The sequence below is a fragment of the Sardina pilchardus genome, chromosome 14 (assembly GCF_963854185.1).
Source record: "Sardina pilchardus chromosome 14, fSarPil1.1, whole genome shotgun sequence".
NCBI lineage: Eukaryota > Metazoa > Chordata > Actinopteri > Clupeiformes > Clupeidae > Sardina > Sardina pilchardus.
The window spans coordinates 9,156,145-9,178,203 of NC_085007.1; the positions used below are offsets into that span (position 1 = coordinate 9,156,145).

The following is a 22,059-nucleotide window of genomic DNA, read 5'->3' on the forward strand; positions in this document are numbered from 1 at the left end:
AAATGGGGGGGGGGGGGGGGGGGGGGGTGTAATACCCTTTTGTTATTATTCTAGAATAATTCAGTCCTGAACCTACATTATGTGACCTATGAGTAAAATCTCACCTGTTGTAAAACACTGTATCTCATAGCAACTCTATATTGCAAGATACCACAGCAACCAGGATCAACAAACTACTTTATTGACTTTCAGTGAATATTTTCTATAAATATTCCAGTCCAGAAAAGGCTACCCCCTCACTGAGGAGTTTGCCTAATAGCCGAAGCACGCTCAAATGCGTCATTTGATGACGGTCCCATCAGAACGAGTAGGCTTTTACAGGTTATTCAGCATCGAGATCGAAACTGACAACAAATTTATTCTTTTCTTTTGAGACATGACAAGTGAACTCTATGTCTCGCTGATCTCGTTTCTCAACTGAAATCTGTGGGAAAACCCAAAAACGGGTTAAGTTTCGATTGAATTACCCCCTTCTTTTTCTTTGCATTATCTTGCTCACCATCATCATCAGTGCCCCCCCCCCCCCCCCCTACCCCTTCCAAAGAAATTCTCTAGAGACGTTCATTCTAGCAGTTTTGCTTGACACGTTCGCTAACTTTGCTTGACACTACCGTTCGCAACTGAACAAGAGAAATGAAGTGAACTGAGCAGAGGCTGTGCTGAAGAAAAGACGGCTGATCAATGCAACCAAGTAACAAATGTGTTGAAGGCGGGCATGCGAAAAAAAGACGTTGCCAAATCAAATGCAAACATGCCTGCTATCTAAAAACTGCAGGGGTCTATGGAATGTAAATGCGTGCCATTTATGCGAAGCACATTGAGTTTGCATGTTTTTTTTTTCTCTCGTCATGTCGCACGGCCCGGTGGTTGGGGACCGCTGAGTGGACAGACAGGGAGGGTGTGTGTGCCGCGCGTGTTTGTGATGCTGGTGGCATACACTACCCAGAAGTCCGTTGTTTTGTGGGTGTGGCTACGATGGCTTGATAAACATGCCTGCCAAGCCGTTCTCGGTTCCGCTGCGAGTCCCTGCTAAAGGTGTCTTATCTGCTGTACTGTGGACTTTATTGTGAGATTACATCCTAGAATGTCAAGGGCTTTATATACCTGTGCGCATGAATTCCGTTGTTAACTAAATGACAGGAGCTGTAGTTCAAGTGTCAGTTTCTTGTTGATGTCTACACGGACAACAAAAGCCAGCAAGCAAGCCATAGGCTACATAATAGTGACCTAGAACCAAACCACCAAAGCAGGCTTCTAGTTTTCGTTGTTTACCGGCTTTTGTCTGTTGTGCCCAAACTATGGCTATATCTAAATCAAAAGTTGCAGTAGGTCTTTTTATTGCAGGAGCTCTTACAGTGATTTTTGGGATCATTCTTGTATTTGTCGGACCGATTATTATTGATGACCAAATTGTCAAGGTAGGTCATGAATTCTCTCTCGACAATGTATCTCACCTGAGTGAACTTGATGACATCATTTGACAGCATTACTTGTCGTGGCTGTTTAACATTCCTGTAAAATAGAATATTTCTGGTAGCGCAGACAGTAGGTAGCCTACGAGTAGGCTATTAGGCTGCAGAACTATATAGAGCTTGTTTTGAGCTGTTTTTGATTCCACAGTGCTTCCCTCATGGGTCACTTTCATAACATTAACCTTCAGATAGGAATATTATTATTAGCAGCTTGTGCCAATAAATTCAGCCAGTGGCACATACGACTGGGAATCCACTTTAAATGTAGGTTATGGGGCAACAGATTAAGGGCACCATCCTCACCTGTCAAGACGGAAGGAAACGAGAGGAAGCACACAATTCATTAACAAGTTTTGTTGTCTTCCAGAATGTGGAGATCAACCCTGCGAATGACCTGTCCTACACCATGTGGAAGGACATCCCTGTACCGTTCTTTATGTCTGTGTACTTTTTCAACGTACTGAACCCTCAAGAAATCTTGGCCGGCGAGAAGCCTAATTTGGAACAGAGAGGACCATATGTTTACAGGTAGGCTGTCAGACCAGTCCACAAACTGTGCAAATCCAGTATTGCTTGTGTATGTTTGTGTAGGCTATGTACACTCTCTGTGTTGGGTGTATTAGTCAGAAGCTTGTCAGTCACTTTTATTCCCTGTATAAAATATACTGTGGATTGGCCCCTCGTGCTGTGCTTCTCAGCATGTGATCTGATCTGAGGAAATTGTGTGTGTGTGTCGACAGGCTTTGCCAGCAGGGTCTCTCTGCACATTCTTAATGTCTTCCATCTGTGTCAGAAAGGGACATTTACTTGCAGCTTTTCTAAATACGCATCCAGTCAGGGTACTCATTGTTTTTTCAAGGGATCAGATAATTATGATAGTTTTTGCAGTTTGGCATTTTATTATTATTATTATTATTATTATTATTATTATTATTATTATTATTAATGAAATCAATATCACCTTAGCTTAAAGGTTTGGAACATTAACCCTGGTTATTGAGACATGCAATTGTTTAAGATATGGTCAGGCACTCTGTGGTGGGATCTTTATCATGATTTAAAACTTTAAAACTTTAAAACTTAACAGTATTTTACTGTAAATGTAGCATGCAAGGGCTCTGGCCCCACAGCAGTGTGTGGTGGTGTTTAGCGTATGCCTCGGGGGCTGGCCTCTGCCAAAAGGAAATCAAAATTTCAATAAGTAGATCTGGGATCTGGACAGAATGAGAAAGTTGTACAGCAGAATAATAATGTCTTATTTGACTGCTAAACTATTTAGGTTATTAAGTCATGCCTTTATTTAAAAATAACAAAAACAAAAACGAAAACAGAGTAAGTCCTCTCCATACTCTGTTAAAATCATCAACCAGAGACACGTTGTGATTAGGTGAGCATTTTGTTTGTGCTTCTTGAAAAATGATATGACAGATAAAGGGGTGGTTAGGAGTGTGTTTTGTGTTAGGAGTGTGTTTGTGTGTGTGTGTGTGTGTAGGCTATGTGTGTAGGCTATGTGTGTAGGCTATGTGTGTAGGCTATGTGTGTAGGCCTATGTATGTGTGTATGTATGTGTGTGTCTGTCGGGTCCTATTCAAGCATCAGGGGTGAATGACATAACCCATGGTATAAGTCCTAAGACATATGACATTACATAACCCGTGTTATTTGACTGAGGAACCCTATTTAATTTGCGGCGGCGGAGAACACTGTAGCAACTTCAAAATTATATGGAAGCATAATGTTAAAAAATAAATAAATATGGAAGCATAATGTTACTTTGAAGACCTTTCAAATAAAAGTTTACTAGTTTACTAAATAGTTTTTTTTTTCTGGAAATGTATATGCAACCACATTCATAAGACGTATTGTGAATTGAAGTGGGAAAAGAGTTACTGCCTCATCAAGAGGACCCTGAGTGGCCTTTATTGATGAGTGAGAAGTTTGTAAACGTCTCCCAAATATTGATTAAAAAATAGCTACTATGTTTATAGATTATAATATAGGTGTCCAAGAAGCATATCATTTGAAATTAGTAGCATAGTAGTAATTCACATTTTAAATGTAAAGTTGAATGTTGGAAAACCAAAATACCCGCCCTCTACAATGAAGTTACTTTAAATACCAAGGTCAACTACAAAATAATAATGTGTTAAGCACTGTAGACACTCTCAGGTACTTACAAGTGTGGCCATTTTTTGGGTGGTGAAATTGCAAATACGGTCTGAAAATATATTAAAAGCCCTGTAAATGTTGCACAGCCATTAAGACTTTAAACACAGCCATCCGCCTCTGTCGGTTTTTGAAAGTCATTGTGTGCGTGTGTGTGTGTGTGTGTGTGTGTGTGTGGGTGTGAGTGAGTGCGGTAGATAGCGAGACCAGACTGGGGGGGTTAAGATGGAGTCATAATGATCTACGTGTCAGAGGATAAGTGAGACCGCATGGAGGTGGGGTGGACATTCAGTATATAATACCCCCCCCCCCCCCCCCCCCTCGACAAACCACCCTATTCTGGAGCCCCGCTCACTATTACATAACCACCACATACATCTGACCCACATAGCTCTTATGTACAGAGAAAGATAGTGAGAGAAGTTTAGGCAGTCAGAGATAGTTAGAGAGAACAATAGATAGACATAGATGCACAGAGAAAGTGGGTGAAAGGGAGAGGAAGAGATGAGCGTTTTTCTGCTATAGGTTTCGGAGTCTTTTGCTATTGTTGTTGATGTCACTTTCTCAACTCGTGTAATTTGTGTCTGGTTGTTTTTCCTTTCAAAAGAAGCATTGCTAGCTCCCTTGTTTTATCCTGCTATTACCAGAGTTGGAGAGGAACCAAGAGACAAGCAGTGAGAGGGGGTTGAACAATCCCGCCATTTTGTTACAATTCGGAACTTTTGTAATTACAGTGGAGGCGGACTCAATTAGTTCATTAGTTCCTTCAGCGTTGCATTGCAGACACTTAACTGCTTGTTCTTGTCCTCACCACACCGACACAAAAAGCTGGTACGGCACATTTTACAGTCCTGTACAAGTCTTTTTACGATGCGTAGACTAGAGTTCAGACTCGTGCTTCGTCGTGGATATCATATGTCTGCATTGTTCCTACCTTCTCCCCCCTGCCTGTATGCTGAGTATGCAGTAATGCGTGTAATTATTAGGTGGGGTTCACCACAGATGACAACTTAGCCCTCTCCTGTTCTAATATATACAGTATATAAGAAGAAGTACACACTCGCGTGTGTGAGTTTTTCAGGAAATGCATTATTCAACCCGTTCTTCCCCAAAGTCTTTCATCCAAGGCCCATGTCTCTTGTGCATTATTTGTTCCCCTTCCCTGACGTGTAGTCGTGGGGCACACACTGCATGGATGTGGGCTTGCATGTTGTTTCTGACAGGCAGGGCAAGGTCAGGTCAGTTTTGCGTGAGGGATGGGCCTGACCTGGCCGACCTCTGTTCTCGACCTCCTGCCGATACCCCTCTGACCTGGACAAAGGGTCACCTCCGGTTTTTCCAACATGTGCTCACTTATTTTTTATAAAAGTATATATTTTGCCGTTTTTGCCTTTATTTCGATAAGACAGTAGACTAACGAGTAACTAGCGAGTGGGATAGATGGCGTGGGATTGGGAGATGACCGTGGGCACATGGAACTAAATGTGCTATGGGCACTGCAGCCATTTGTTATACTGTAGTAAAAAAGTTTGTGCACATCCCAGGTCAAGGTGCAGAACAAGGGTAAATCATAAAAAAATGGAAAAATGTTTGCACACTTGAAATCCTTCTTTTTAGTTTTATTTTATTTTATTATTTATCTTATTTTACAGAATAATGACGTTTCGACCGACCGTGTCTGAAGAAGACCACACGGTCGAAACGTCATTATTCTGTGCTAAAGAAAAGAAAAGAAAACTAAAAAGAAGGATTTCAAGTGTGCGAACCTTTTTCCATTTTTCGCTGCAGCCACTTGTGCCACAGCGCTTGTGCGCCCTTCTGGCCACATTCTCACAAACAAGAAGGACGTGCCACATTACTTATGGACACAAATGTATGGCTACGTTCACATTGAGGTTGCACGGAAGCAGTTATTATGATAGATTGATCACTAACTATGTATTTGCTGAATTTGGAAATATTTTCTCACATGCTCCACAGCTGCTAAGTGAGATTTTAGGGACGTTGTATAATGTCAGGACTCTCTCCACACCTGAGGAGTAAAAGGTCTTCAGTATGGCTGCTGATACTTTGATTTTCCTCAGCTGACATAGGAAGTACAGTCTTTGCCTTTGATGTGCTGGGTGTTAACAGTCCATGTTAGATCATCAGCAAGGTGTACTCCCAGGTATTTGAAGCCTGTGACTATCTCCACTGGCAGCCCATTGATCTTTAGTGGAGTGTAAGCTCTGCTCTGCTCTGCTGTTTCCTGTTTTTTATATATGTAGTTTCTATTCATCCATGAGAAAGAGGAAGTAGCCTATATGCAGCCCCCAAAATCACAAGGCATCTCATAAAAACTCATACGTTGCTGTTTCACACTCCCTCTTTTGTCCCCACACTGTATGTTGAGTGTTTGCTTATGTCAGCTCAGCCTCTAATACCCTACTAGAGCCTGACGTCCTTCTGAAAGCACTGTGCCAAATGCTGGTCAACCCTAGCCTGGGTGTTCCCATCCTGCCTTGCGCTGTGATTTCATTCACGCTGCTAAGGCAGTCTGGAAACTAACACCCAAACTTTCGCCTGATGTTGGCGACCAATCACAGAACAGGGGAGAAAGCAAGACCATGATGAGCTATGCACAGACGCATTTGATAGACATCCGTGGCGCCCAATGAACAGATCTGGGCATGAACGTCTGGTTGCCAGACCACGTCTCATTTGAGAAACGTGGTAGGCGCTAGCCAGGCTTGGTCAGCCCTTAAATATACTATTGAGCAAGTTGAGAGCTGAGGGGGCATTCAAATTCACAAATAGGCGAACGCTGAATGTAGATCAGGGGTTGTCATGGTTTCTCAGCCTTGCTCTTCAACCTCAGTCAGAGACTTTCTGATGAGAAGACACAGAACTCCATGGAGATGCATGGTGTTAGTTCGTAACACCAATATGGCCGTAGTCTTCACACATCTTCACACCTTCCTGTATGTCTCTCCATTCACTTGAATAGGAAAATAACTGAGCAAAAATGGCCACCGAGTGGGGAGGACTTGTCTATAAGGTCTTTGCCTCAGTCACTGTACTGCAGGAAGCCCAAGCAAATACAGAGAGCTACTGAAAATCATTGGATCCCCTGATGATTTATTATGTAATTCTCATTTCCAAACCGTTAAGAATTTGTCCGACATTTTCAGGTGGCCGGCCGCAGCAGTGAGTTTTGCCTGACATTAGAATCACCAATTCAAGTCATCTGTACCCAGAATCCCTCTGTGCGTTCAAATGATCTCTTTGACTCTGTGTTCTCCCCGCCAGTCAGAAGAGATGGAAGGACAACATCACCTTCCATGCCAACAACACGGTGTCCTACCGCGAGTACCGGCAGTACTTCTTCGAGAGGGACATGTCTGTGGGAGACGAGTCGGACGTTGTCACCATCCCCAACATGCTGGTGCTGGTGAGATCCACTGTTCTCTCCTCTACACACTTTTTTGCCAGAGCGATGAAAGACACATCACAGGTTCAATAAAATAGCTGCATATATAGTCAGAACATATTGCATTATATTTAGCGGACACTTTTGTTCAAAGTGACTGACATATTACAAGGGATTACATTGTCCCCAGAGCAATTTGGGATTACAGTAAGTGCCTTGCTCAAGGGCACAACGGTGGAAGCTGGGAATTGAACTGACAACTTTCAGGCTACTACACGCTAGCCCAGCTCCTTAACCACAACACTACCGCCGCCCCCATATATTGCTATTACAGCATATACTGCAGTTACTGCAATTACAGCACTCTAGATCCCCCTTGTTGTTTTTTAAAGGAACACTTCACCGTTTTTTCATATTAAACTATGTTATTCCCTTATTTAAGACGAGTTGATACATACCTCTCACGTTTCAATGAGTGCACTCACTGGCTCTGGCGCGCGACGCAACTTTGATAGCATTTAGCTAGCCCAATGCATTCATTAGGATCCAAACAGAGATGAAGTTAGAAGCGACCAAACACCTCCATGTTTTCCCTATTAAAATACAGTTACACGAGTAGTCACACGACCAAGTATGGTGAGACAAAATCAAAACATGGTGCATATGTAAGCAGGTAAGAGGAGTAACTATATTGTGTGGCGCAGTAATATCATCACTCTTGCACTTTCAGTTTCACTTTGGAGTGAGGATATTACTGCGCAGAGTCTAAGTTCTCCCAATGTTATTCCGCCACAAAATATAGTTATCCCTTTTGCCTGCTTAGAAATGCACCAGCGTAAGTTAAGGGAATAACGTAGATCGATATGAAAAAACGGTGAAGTGTTCCTTTAACAAACATTTTGTTTCACACAGCATTTATGAGTTCACCTGATGGACCAAAGTGCCCGATTCCCCTGAATAGACGCAGTCTGTCTTAGTCTTTGCAAAAATACTTACTCTGTATATTTCTCCAGAACATGAAGGAATTCATATATCTTGGATCTTGCCTGTGAGGAAATTGTGAGGTCTGCTCAGAACATAAATCTGTCGCTTAGTTTGGCTTGAAGCAGTAGGGGATCTCGTAAATCTGTCTTGAAGACACTCAAATCTGTCCCTCTTTCTGGGTGGGGAGACCCTATCCAACCAGAGTACCGAGAAATATGTCCCTCGTTTTAAGAATATGCATAAATCTGCTTCTCTGGTTGGGTTTTCACAGAGGAAGGTCTTAGACTCTTCAGAGTAAATAGAAATCTCCTAAATATGCCTCTCCCACCCACAAAGTCTTCATATTACGCAGGAGAAGGTAACGTCTTAAATTGGGACTTGAGCTCTGCTTGTGGGTGTAGTTTAGAGGTGGGCAAGCTGCGGCCCCTGGGTTGTAGTTATCATGTTTTTCTTTCTAAGAATCTAGTTGTGTCATGATTTATTTTACACTATGCTTTATAGGGGTTTTCAACCTGCAAGTTGCCTTTCAGGAAGTCCTAATAGTAGTGTACTTCTACACATAGAACATCTTTAAATGAATGTTCCCTTAGTTTAGTTTAGTTTAGTTTAGTTTATTGGTTTTGTTTGACAGGGACCATGCATAGAATAACTTTTATACAGCTAAATAGCTCATTTGCACCTGTAGTCCCTGGGCAGGATGTTCAAGCACAGTAAAAACACAGACAGATGAAAAGACAATAGAATTAACATTACAAGTAAAAGAAAAACTAAATGAAAAACAAAGGTCAATGATCACAAGCTTGATTGTCTTTGAGCCATGTCTTCAAAGACAAGTCTTGAGTGGGGCTCTGTGGCTACCTGGCTGCTCCAGCTGTTGGCTGCAGCAGCTCGAGCTAGGTAGCACTTATTGTTTTCGGGGTTTTTTTTCTGACTTCTTCCTGAAATCTGCTAGAGTTTCTTCTTCTACCTGGGTTCCCACGGTTGTTGAAAATTCTAAAATTCGCATTTTCTGGGCCGAGAAATCATGGAATTTTATCATACTTTAGATGTAGGTAGGAATTTGATCACTTCCTTCATAAATATAGAAAGTTTGGGGAGAAAACATATTTGATCCAGGCACTTTTCATAATTATCCTTAAAGGAGAAATCCGGAGAGTTTCCACATAGATCTCTGTTTCTCGAGGTTACCGAGTGCTGTTACCTGGACCCCCTAGGGAGAGACCCCCCCCCCCCCCCCCGTCAACAAATGCAAATTTAACCCCTGCTCATCAACAAAGGTTGAAAGGGCGTGAAATCGTCCTTAAGCCTCACTGATGAATGTCATGGAAGGTTTCCAGTCTTACATTTATCTTGTTGAAACCTGCAGATTCCTTGAAGTAAGACCTGGATATGTGCAAAACTATCCTTCTTCTTGAGTCCTAGCTTGGGGTGACAAGATTTGGTTAAGCCCAAAAGTTAAGAGGGGGTTTGGGGATGTCACCCCCGGGCAATTTCTGTCAATTCACAACTTCTGTGCTGTCAGTCAGAGATAAGGGCCTGCACTATGCATAAAACACACCACCATAGTCTCCTAAGCATTTCTCATCCATCATTCAGACATGCACGAAAACATTTGAAAACAAAACTGACGTTTGCACCTATCTTTTCTTTTTTTTCCCCCTTCTGGGCTCCACTAAGTAAAAAAAAAACATGATCTGAAAAAAACTCTGTTTGAGTTAGTCATTCTGTGTGCGAGTCCCCCCTGCAAACAGTCTATGGTCTACTTGACTACCGCACCAGAACCAAAAGGACTTAAGAGCGCAACTCATTTTTTGCTGAACTCTAAAACAAAACTTACAGCCATATAGGTTATTGAGAATGATGACTTTCTCTTCAGCATTGTCGTAGTGTAGCCTAACCATTAAAACGAGGCATTGCAGCAATGTTTACCACTGCAACGTTGGCTGCAAAAATTATGCAGACTGTTACGATTGACCGACACACACTCAAACACACACCATCACACTATCATGGATCGGGCTAATAATAAGACCACACTTTGATAGTGATTGGTGTAAACTGGGACATTTTAGCGTCCCGACAGGCTTTATCCGGACTCGTGACATGCCACTCAAATTCGGGACTGTTCCGGTTAAACCAGGACATCTGGTCACCCTATTGTAGGGGGATTCTCTCCAGCCAAGATCGAAATGTTTCCCTTTGCTTGAGTTTCAATGCATTATTAGTCCCAGATGGATAATTTGCTCAACTCTTGTTTGTTAGGTAGCCAGTCCAGAGTATGTGCAGAGTTGTCCGTTAGCCTGTGTCTGTCTGTATGTAGGGAGCAGCGATCATGATGGAGGACAAGCCCTATCCTGTGCGCTTGATGATCAGCGCCTCGTTCAAGGCCTTCAAGGAGACGGCGTTTCTCACCAAGCCCGTGGGGGAGCTGATGTGGGGTTACGACAGCAAGCTGGTGGACTTCCTCAACAACTACTTCCCCGGCATGCTGCCCCCGGGCAAGTTTGGCCTCTTCTCTACGGTGAGCACACTTTTTGAATTCTTAATCTGAATCCACAATCACTTACTTCTTACAGAAAGGATTGAAATATTAATATTTCCAGAGGTACAGCTGCTCCTGCCGGTGGTCAGCATTTCGGTTGATGAAATGACTACATGCATGATGGCCACCACATACACACTATGTTGTGAAAAGTATATGTTCACCTGCCTTGACTCACATATGATCACATCCTATTCTTAATCCATAGGGTTTAATATGATGTTGGTTCAGGTTCACCCTTTGCAGCTATAACAGTTTCAACTCTTCTGGGAAGACTCTCCACAAGGTTTAGGAGTGTGTTTATGGGATATTTTGACCATTCTTTCAGTGCATTTGTGAGGTCACACACTGATGTTCGATGAGGAGACTGGCTCTGAGTCTGCGCTCTAATTCACCTTCTGTTGGGTTGAGGTCAGGACTCTGCGGGTCAGTCAAGTTTATCCACACTAAACTCTGTCATTCATGTCTTTATGGACCTTGCTTTATGCACTGGAGCACAGTCATGTTGGAACAGGAAGTGGCCATCCCCCCAAACTGTTCCCACAATGTTGGGGGCGTGGAATTGTCCAAAATCTCTTGGTTAATGCTGCATTTTCAGAGTTCCTTTCACTGGAACTAAGGGACCATGGCCTGGCCCCCTCCTCTTCCAACATGACTATTGACATTGCTTTGTGCACTGGTGCACAAAGACATGGATGACAGAGTTTGTTGTGGATGAACTTGACTGGCCTGCCCTCAACCCAATTGAACACCTTTGGGATGAATTAGAGTGGAGACTGAAAGCCAGTCACCTCGTCCAACATCAGTGTGTGACCTCACAAATTTCCATAAACACACTCCTAAACTCGGTGGATAGCCTTCTCAGAGGAGTTGAAGCTGTTATAGCTGTGAAGGGTGGACCGACGTCACATTTAAAGTAACACTAAAGCACTTTTGCTTTATTGCATGCATGCTATTTGTTTATCCAATAACAATGTCAATGAATAAAAAGATAGAGTATGTTGCATGCTTTTATGAAAGTATTATGGATTGCAACATTGAAGCAAGACATATTTGTACAGTAGTTTCTTATGTCTCATTTCATCGAACTACAGATCCACTACCCGATCTGGTAAACTTACATAGTGTGGTTACAACCGATAGAGGACCGCGAAGCGAATGCAGAAGTGTCAGTCACCCTGTTACGAGTTTATGAACCACTGAAATTATTTTGGAAACATTATTTTAAGGTATTATTTTAAGGTAGTGTTGCTTTAACCCTATGGATTAAGAATGGGATGTGACTGAAGTTCATATGTGAGTCAAGGCAGGTGAGCAAATAAGAATTAGTTAGATACGAGCAGTGTAAGAAAGGAAAATCAATGTGGTTGCTTTAGTGACCTTGTTTACGCTCTCTATAGGCCTGGTACAGATCTGTATGAGAGAGCTGTTTTGTGAACCTGCCTTATTGATCGCGCACTGGTCCTGTTTACTCTGCATATCATTCTGCGTTGTTTGTGTCTTCTGCTCACAGTTCAACAACTCCAATTCAGGCCTGTTCACAGTGTTTACTGGACAGGACGATATCCGCAAGGTGCACCAAGTTGACTCCTGGAACGGTTTGAAAAAGGTCAGTTGGTTGGACACTGGGCATACAGCACCAGGTCATCAGTAGAGTTGCGTAATTGAGGTGTTGGTTTCCCTCTTGGGTGATTTGCATTCTTGAAAGCTTTCCACACTCCCAGGGGTGTCCCAGGGGGGGGGGGTATACTATGAAACAAAGAAGGTGGTATGTTGTGCCTGAGGTAATGAAACAAAGAAGGTGGTATGTTGTGCCTGAGGTAATGAAACAAAGGAGGTGGTATGTTGTGCCTGAGGTGCATTCAGTTTTGGCAAGCAGAGACAAGTACTCCCGACTGGGTGTATGAGTGATAGGGCAGAATGCTACTTAATAAGGCAGGTTGTATATCACATATAGCCACAGAGGGGGGTTTTACCTGACTCAGGGGTTATCTTAACATATCTAAGGTAAAGGATGGCATCTAGATTATATGTAGCCTAAGGGATAATCAACGACGCGCCGTGCGTTTCTAGGAAAATTTTCCTAGAAACGCACGGCGCGGAGTTGATTATCCCGCTTATACCACTGCTACTATCATCTTCGTTTATATTGCCGCTGTCTTAGATACAACGTTGCTGTTTTTACCGTTACATTCACATTGGCGAATTAATATTCAAGTGTAATGAGCCCAAAAGAAGGGAACTACTTCATAGCCGTGCGGTATATCGAAAAATAATGCACGTTCCAAATAGCGCATCACAATAGGAAATTTGACCAAGCAGTGGTATAAAGTAAGTTATACTAAAGCAGTTAATTTAACGAGAAACCTATAAAATGTACGCCACAGGGTCTGAGGTGCACGTAGCACATTCGGCAAGCAGAAATAAAACAGAGGTTTGGCCATTCTTGCACTAAAACAAGAAAAGTCAGCCAGGAACACTCGCTCCTGTGTTTCAAATTTGAACGCGCGTTAGGTCTTTGGGCTCAACGACAACGTACACACTAACCTCGCCTCTTAATCAACCCCTCATCTTTCATGTCGCGCCGGCGGAGATAATATGCTATGGAGCGTTGAAGATAATGGCTATTTTGAACTTCACCACCAATCTCTCCCGTCTCCCCATAATAGTCAAAAACTGCACCTTTGAGCTCTTCTCCAGATACTGCCTAACCCCCCCCCCCACCCCCCACCCCCCGCTCATCCCTCTGTGTCCCCAGGTGAACTACTGGCAGTCAGAAGAGTGTAACATGATTAACGGCACAGCTGGCCAGATGTGGCCTCCGTTCATGACGAGGGAGTCCACACTGCCTTTTTACAGCCCAGATGCCTGCAGGTGGGTAGTGTCCATCATCCGATCTGTCGACCTGAACCTCGTGGTGGTATACCATTTAAAAAAAACACTGAGGAGTAGATTTACAGATTTATTTATGGTGACAGAAATGGCAGACTTGAGCAAGCAGATACACAGTATGTGTTGTTCTTGCTAACCCTATACTCCCCGTCTGTTTTTCTTTCAATTATTCTTTTTGAAATACTTTACTTTTTAAGCATCTTTTTTTAGTTATTGCCCTTTATGCATGTATTTACCATTTAGTCTTTGCTTTTGTTTATGTATTTCCCCTGTGTATGAAATCTTCTATATAGATGATCTTGTTTTGCCCTTAAATGTGGCGGTTGCGTCTCTGCAGGTCAATGGAGCTGGTCTACCAGAAGCCAGGGATGGTAGGCGGGGTTCCTGTGTTTCGCTTCGTGGCTCCCACAACCCTATTCGCCAACGGGAGTGACTATCCCCCCAACGAGGGCTTCTGCCCCTGCAGGCAGTCGGGTCTCCTCAACGTCAGCAGCTGTAGACAAAGTGAGCGCCATCTCCATCTCATTCTGGCCAAAGAGACCCAGTCAAAGATCCTTCATTACTGACAAGATAGAGCAACATAATACATCTCTATGGAAGCAACATTTGAACAGTTCCTGTCTGCTTAAAGAGGCGTGTCGCAAAGTCGTCATAGTGGGATATCGATCTCTGTCAGATTGGCAAGCAGTTAAGTTCGAATGTAACTAGGTCTGCTCAAAGGGGGATTTCGCCCCCCTCCCCTTTGCGAAAACAGAACGCGGAAATGTTCGAACGTTTGCGACTCTCGCTCCGCTTTAACCCTCTCTGACCCAGTCTACTCTTAGAAAAGGGTAAATCTTCCTGGTGCAGGCTTTACTAATATCTTGGGAAAAATTGGGATTAATTCTGTAGGATTCACTGTATGAGGCATTCAGGTTCCTGGTGTAGGCTTCACTAATATCTTGGTAAATAGAGATTCTATCTGCAGTATTCACTATGAGGCATTCAGGTTCCTGGTGTAGGCTTTATTGATATCTTGGGGGAGATAAAGTTTCCTTGTCATTTTTCATTGATATAGAGGAGAATCGTTTCCTGTTGTTAGCTTCAGCAACATAGGCTGAAATGATTGTTCCTTTTTCAAGTTCCGTGATAAAGAGGGAAAATACATGGTTTCTGGTAAATTAACTGAGGATGCCCTTTTCAGTATACAGATATAGTATTTTATCTGCATAGATAGTGCACAGTACATTTTATCTTCAGAGATGATAAGCCTAGTGACCTGACACTTAAATGCTGTAAAGAGTCTATCATCAGAGAAGATGGAGTCATTCTTCAAGACCTTTGCCTAGCATTTGTGTTGAAGACAGTTTAATAGGGGTGTAAAAAATAACCGATACATATCGATATTCGTTTTTAACCTGTAAAAGACGACTACATCGATGCATCAAGCCTCGTTTCGAATTTTTCATGACATGAATCGGTTATTGTTTCGATTTAAAAGAAACAAATCGGTTCACATTCGCAAAGGTTTCTGACTTGACCGTCTCTTATGAAATACTCGATTTCCTGGCCTGGTGCGTGGCTGTGTGCATCCCAATTTTGATTTGAGAACAATGACAGCCTCTCATTCAGCTCTCATTGGTCAAAGATGGCATAGCCTATCACGTTCTTCTATCCATTCCAACGAAACGTGCCCTGGACGTGCCTGAAGGAATGAGATGCTAGTCTTCCTCAGAAAAGATTTCTGACAACTCCGAACCTATATTCAACGCGCCGGCGAAACTTAAATCCAAAGTTTGGAAGTCGTTTGGCTTTTTCAAAAGATAAGGTCTCTTTATATGGCTCTGGTTCTATCTCTCCCGTTGTCAAGCGGGCATATCCCAGGATTCTGATTAACTTTAACTTTGAAAGATCGCTACTTTTATAGCCTACATGGCATCCAACTAGCTACAATCCACCTCCGTCATATGCTACAATGTTACTATGGTTCTGCACGTCTGTATTTCAGCTTGGATGCAACGTGACAGTTCATTTAAACTTCGCAACGAGTTTGGCGAATTAATATTCAAGTGTGATACGGGAACTACTTCAAAGGTAGCAGGTTATACGAAGTTAATGGCCACCCCATCAGCCAATCAGAGAAGAGAATTCCATTGTTGAGGGAGATAAGCAGAGAATCATTTATTCTTTTACATGAGAAAAGGCCAAGGGCAAAGCACTGCTTTATTTTCTTTTGTAACGACACCTCTTTGGTCTTTAATTTTTTTATGCAACATATACAGAGATATGTGTTTCTTCTGTTTATTTCTTTATGGTGTCCTCAGTGTGTGCCATTACTAAAATATTATATGAAAAACCTCACCTTTTCACAATAAAATGTTTTGTCATGTTCATACATCAAGTTGTTTGTCCTATTGATAACCATTAACTTGATCATGTAAAATGTGCACAATTGTAAAGTGAATGTGCACAATGAAAAATAACTTTCAGAATGCTTTCGATTATTGAACCGCATCGAATTGCATCGAATCGCATCGAATTGAATCGTACCGAATCGTTTGCTATTAACATGTATCTTTTTTTAATCGTATCGTGACAATGTATCTAGATGCGAATCGTATCGTCTTTCACATGAGAGATTCACACCCCTACAGTTTAACCTTTTTTTTTTTTTTTAGGAGTGCCTCACTATGCCAAAGGGCAACCGTTAATACGTTTATTTCAATGACGACTAGAATTGCTTTGTGTTTTTCCTTAGCATTGTCTTATTATGTAATGTAATTATGTTAAGTGTCTATTCGCCAACATTCGCCAAGTGTATTTCAGCCTGTAGCGTCTGCCTTTGTATCTGTAGCGTCAGCCTTGCATTCATCTATCTATGCTCAATATTAGTATGAGTTAGGTAATTGCTACAAAAACTGCTTATCTAATAAAATCTAACCAAGTGTTTTAATCTTGTATCAAGATAAAAAAAAAAAAAAGTTGGTATTGTTTGTTAAATCATTTGACTTAATTTAAGAAAAGATTTACTTATTTTAAGACAATTCTTCCTGAAAACCAGCACATTTATCTGTCAGTGTGTTAAGTAAATTTGTCTTGATACGACTCCTTAAAATAAGTCAAAGTCTGCTTAGATTGTCAAAATTATCTTTTCATACTAAAAACAATACTAAATAGATTTTTGATCTTAATATAAGATCATGACACTTTGTTAGATTTCATGTTTTGCAGTGTATTGCCCTCAGTGATTCCTCAAGTTTGAAGCCATCTTGTGTGCTTGTGGTTGCAGACTCTCCAGTGTTCATCTCACAGCCGCACTTCTTCAACGCCGACCCGTCCCTGCTGAGCACAGTGTTTGGCCTCAGTCCCAACGAGGATGACCACGGCCTCTTCATCGACGTCCATCCCGTAAGTCAGGAGTCTGGTCCATGTACGTGTGTGTGTGTGTGTGTGTGTGTGTGTGTGTGTGTGTGTGTCCTGGACTAAGTCCTAATGAAGGAGACCACAGCCTCTTCATTGATATCCATGCTATAAGTCCGGAGTCAGGTCTTTGTGTATATGTGCGTATGCGTTCCTGCGTGCTTGTGTGTGTGTGTTTCTGTGTGTGCTTGTGTGTGCATGCATGTGTGTTACCTGTGTGTGTCCTGCTGGTCTCTCAGCCCACCAGAAGCAAAGTTCACCAGCAGTTGCCATGTGTAGAGTAGAGGGCTAGAGGCCCTTAGATGGGTCTTTTTGATTACCTTCCTGTTCTTTCACCAATCACCCATGATGTTTCTAAATATGTTTCAAATTACTTTGCCTATGTGTTTTAGGGCTGTCTTCAAATTTCAACTGTTTTGTATTCACACAAATACAGAAAACTCACACCGGAGTTGTCAGTCAAATCCATGGCAGTGCACATAAGATAATGACATAATGTTTGTTATGGGTAATTGGGTAATAGCAGAGGCCTGTTCAGCAGTCCTACATCATTATTGGCCGGCTTTTTCAGATGATACATGTTATCACTCAGGGCTAACTGCCCACCATTCTGAAAAATAACTATATTATCTCTTACAAGCAGTGTAAAACATTAAGTTTGCCTTGTTTATCTAAATTTGCTGCATAAACTCATTATCTGATGCAGGGCTTAAAGTGTTTAGGCACACATGTTTAAGATTTGACAATAGATAATGAGACTACAGTATATATCACGTCCACATGCATATCTGATAACAGGCACATCATTTTTCATTGCTTTAAGCCCTGCTGATGAAAGCTAGAGTTTATTCAGAAGGTCAGCCTGACTTGGTGTCTTCCTTTTGGTTTTTGAGCAGTGCTTCAAATGACTTAAAAAGGTTGTTTAGGTTCAAGGTATTACAGCCTTGTTTATGATGCAATTATATCGTATTGTGTAGCCCACAAATGGGCAAAAGATATGATAAGCTAATTGGACATCAGATAGGGTTGCTAACCTGCAGCTGTTATGGTTTTATTGTATCCATAAAACTGAAATCTTGGTCAATGATTGCATTAATAGTTCTTGATTTGCTGGTTCAAATCTGCAAGCTTTGCTCGCAACTGCTTGTCTGACCATCAGAATTGTAGCAGCTTGCCTTCGTATTAGTGTGCTGTGATCTGCAGTGAGTGAAAAGTAGATATGTGTCATCACTGTGGCTTTTTGGTTTGGAAGTGAACAGACCGTAGTTGCCACTGAACAAGTCTGTCTTGTGAGATTATTGATTTTATAGTGTTTTTGTTGAATTTAGATCTACTGCGTCTAGATTATAAAAGATCTACGGTCTTTTGGATTATAAAAGTGAATTGCTTCTGTTGGAGGAAGAATGTCATGCTTTTCCTGAGCTATCCTGATGTGATATGACAATCATACGATCATACGATCATAAAACACGTACAGAGTATGCAAGATAAAACGTTAGGTAACACTGGGTGCGGACCCTGTCGTCTTTTTCCCAGAACCACTGCTTGATTACGCTACACAAGGATGAGTGGTACCAGTGGTACAAGCGTCAGTCTTGAACCGGTCCATTTGACTCCAGTCCTCTCGTAGAGTTGTGTTTTTACGTCTTTGTTTTTTTTTTTGTTTGTTTTTTTACGATGCCTGACGGACATGGTAATCGCTGTGAGATAATTGAGCAATCGGCGATTTGAAGCTGGAACAGTGTAGAGAGACTGAGCAGGCGTTCTGTTTCCCGCAGCAGGGAACATCCAGCTGGGAAGCATTCACAGCATGACGCCAGCGAAACCCAAGGGAGACATATACACACACACACACACACACACAGCTCACTAGGCTGTTATTCAGAGCTGGAAGCCACATTCTGGATTTGGTCTGACCCGAGTTATGAGGACAAACTGAGCTTCACTCGGTGTGTGTGTGTGTGTGTGTGTGTGTGTGTGTGTATTTGTGTGCATTTGTGTGTTTGTGTGAATGTGTTATGTACATTTGTGCGTGTGTGCGCTTCAGCTTGAGTGTGTGTGTGTGTGTGTGTGTGTGTGTGTACTCGCATTTTAGCATATGTTTGTGTGTTTGTGTTAATGTGTTATGTACATTTGTGCGTGTGTGTGTGTGCGCTTCAGCTTGAGTGTGGGACAATGCTTGAGTGTGTGTGTGTGTGTGTGTCTGTCTGTGTGTCGCACTTTAGCATATGTATGTGCGTACGTGTGCGTGTATTTGTGTGTCTGTATGCGCGCCTGTATGTGTCTATGTTTGTGTGTGTGTGTGTGGAGTGTTGGGTGTGTGTGTGTGTGTGCGTGCTTTAGAGTGGCTGGCGCTGCAGTTTGGCCAAGCCAAGTATGTGTCCCGACGTGATACTCACCCAGCAACACCTCGCAGTCTCTGTTTTCACTTAAGCATATAGTTTGGTTCCTCAGTTTTTAAATCCAGGCTTTGTGTGTGTGTGTGTGTGTGTGTGTGTGTGTGTGTGTGTGTGTGTATTTGAGCGTTGTTATGAAACTGCCTGGTACACTCCATCAGCACCAGAGTGGGTACACTTAACTCCAAGCTCAAAGTATTAGAAACAAACTTCAATGATAAAGAAAAACACCCCTCAAGCGCATCTTTTGTAACTTTTTTGTATGTCAATAGGACGGATGCTTTGCCGCACTGAGCCATCTTCAGTGCTTATGCTGGAAATCCTCCCTCTTCCTCACATGCAATAAAGCTGCAACAGATATGTGTGGTCAAAACTAAGCATACTTTTTTAGAACGATCGGGGTAGTTTGTTGGGCATTTTGTTTGATTAAAACAAAGCTCTCATTTTACATCAGTATACAAAGTAGCTAACAACCAACGGACCTGGCAGACCAACAAAACAACAACAACAATAACAATAACTCAAGTCTAGATGCTCTCTGCTCTCAATCCTGACCAAATAATAATAATAATAATAATTATACCTCAGTTTTTTATAGCGCTTTTCTGGGTACCCAAAGACGCTTTACAAAGACACAGAACAAGAAGGATACAAAAGGACAATGCAGTATACAATACAGACATGTAAACAAACAAAGCGCAAAAAGAACAATACAAAGGGTAAGGAAAATTTGTCAGGTGTAGTAAGTGATGTTAAACAGATGGGTTTTGAGGTGATTTTTGAAGGACGGCAGTGAGTCAGCAATCCCTCCATAACTCTGTCCAATATCTGTCTTGAGTCTTAAAGGTGACTGTTGTGATGACTCACTGTTAGTAATTTGGCATGACCCTCTATACAGATAAAGGCATTATCTTGACATGACCTTAGCCATATCAGTGTCCTGGTCACCTTGTTTCTCCCCATATACAGTAGCCTAGTAATCTTCCGATCAGAGTCAGGCGATGTTGTGAAACTGCAAACTTCCTGGTAGACTCCATCATCACCAGAGTGGGCACACTTAACTCCAAGCTCAAAATATTTGTGAACGAGTTAGAAGAAGACTTCAATAATAAAGAAAAACACCCCTCAAGCGAATCTTTTGTAACTTTTTGCATGTCAATACGATGGATGTTTTGCTGCACTGAGCCATCTTCAGTGCTTGTGCTGGAAATCCTCCCTCTTGCTCACATGCAATGCTACAGAGATATGTGTGGTCAAAAGCATACTTTTTTTAATAAAGTTCGGGGGAATTTGTTGGCCATTTTGTTTGATTGAAACAAGTCCTCATTGTATACTAGTATACACAGTAGCTAACAACCCAGACCTAGCAGACCAACAAAACAACAACAGCAACCACAACAATAACAACAATAACAACAATAACAACAATAACAACAACAGTCCTCTGTCCCATGTCTGTCTTGAGTCTTTAATTAAAGGTGGCTGATTTGACTACTCACTGTTAGTAATTTGACAAGACCCCCTATACAGATAAAGGCATTATCTAGAGTGGAACTTGGTCATGACCTTGCTTCTCCACATATAGCAATCTCCTGATCAAAGTCCAGGGTTCTCTGTTTGTTCCATTGAAAAGCAATGTTATGAAATCAATGTTTTTTGTTTTTTTCTGATTTTTAATATCCAAATTAAATAATAATACCCTTAGGGCAGGCAGCCATAACCCCTGGAGGATGTTCATTTAGTTGTTTTATTTTTAATAAAAAAAGGCAAATCACAGTTGTGCCTCAAAAATATTTTTGTCTAACAGATTAACTTTGTGAAACATAGTAAAAAAAGATATGCAAACATTACTCACCAGAAACATTTTTGAAAAAACATTGTTTTGCTTTTTAATGCTCCTCCTGTTTTTTTTTTTTTTTTTTTAAAGCCTTCTTTCGGTGATTGTGAAGGCAATACACAATCACATTCACAAAGATATGAAAAGAGAAGTGTGAACGCTGAGCCTTTCCCCTCCATTTTGCAGTCTGAAAAAGTGATATGTTTGACCATCTAAATATCGGTTTTGTTTCTAGGAGACTGGAGTACCCATGAATGTGTCTGTCAGACTGCAACTCAATATACTGATGAAGGCGGTGTCTGGAATCACGTGAGAGCAATGCATCACACTCACACACTCACACACTCACTCTGACCCTCACAAATTCACTCACACTCTAACACATTCACTCACATACACTGACTCACTCACTCACTCACTCACTCACATTCACTCACTTACATTCATGAACTCACTCACACATATTCACACACTCCCTCTGTCCCTCCCTCACTCACTCACCCATTCACTCACTCACTCACTCACTCAAATTCACTCACTTACATTCATGAACTCACTCACACATATTCACACACTCCCTCTGTCCCTCCCTCACTCACATTCACACACTCCCTCACACATTCACTCACTCACTCACATTCACTTACACACATTAATTTACTAACATGATTTTGTCTGGCCCGCACTGCCCCTACCCTGAATGTTCTTTGGCACTCCAGAGTGAGTTAGAGTGAGTTGGTAGTGTACACTTCTAGTTGCAGTGAGTTGATAGTGTACACTTCTAGTTAGAGTGAGTTGGTAGTGTACACTTCTAGTTGCAGTGAGTTGATAGTGTACACTTCTAGTTAGAGTGAGTTGGTAGTGTACACTTCTAGTTGCAGTGAGTTGATAGTGTACACTTCTAGTTAGAGTGAGTTGGTAGTGTACACTTCTAGTTGCAGTGAGTTGATAGTGTACACTTC

At 41.9% G+C, this 22,059-nt stretch overlaps 1 protein-coding gene across 3 annotated transcripts in view; it reads left to right on the forward strand.

Annotated features, from left to right (window-relative positions):
• Window positions 1-994: 994 nt before the first annotated feature.
• The window catches only part of scarb1 (scavenger receptor class B, member 1), a 26,794-nt gene continuing 5,729 nt past the window's right edge, over window positions 995-22,059 (forward strand). For all 3 annotated transcript variants that reach the window (XM_062554491.1, XM_062554492.1, XM_062554493.1), the window contains exons 1-9: window positions 995-1,418; window positions 1,840-2,000; window positions 6,927-7,068; window positions 10,352-10,552; window positions 12,087-12,182; window positions 13,332-13,447; window positions 13,803-13,969; window positions 16,734-16,852; window positions 21,333-21,406. In XM_062554491.1, coding sequence (XP_062410475.1) covers window positions 1,299-1,418; window positions 1,840-2,000; window positions 6,927-7,068; window positions 10,352-10,552; window positions 12,087-12,182; window positions 13,332-13,447; window positions 13,803-13,969; window positions 16,734-16,852; window positions 21,333-21,406 — 1,196 coding nt within the window. In that variant the 5' untranslated portion in view covers window positions 995-1,298. The remainder of the gene's footprint in view (window positions 1,419-1,839; window positions 2,001-6,926; window positions 7,069-10,351; window positions 10,553-12,086; window positions 12,183-13,331; window positions 13,448-13,802; window positions 13,970-16,733; window positions 16,853-21,332; window positions 21,407-22,059) is intronic.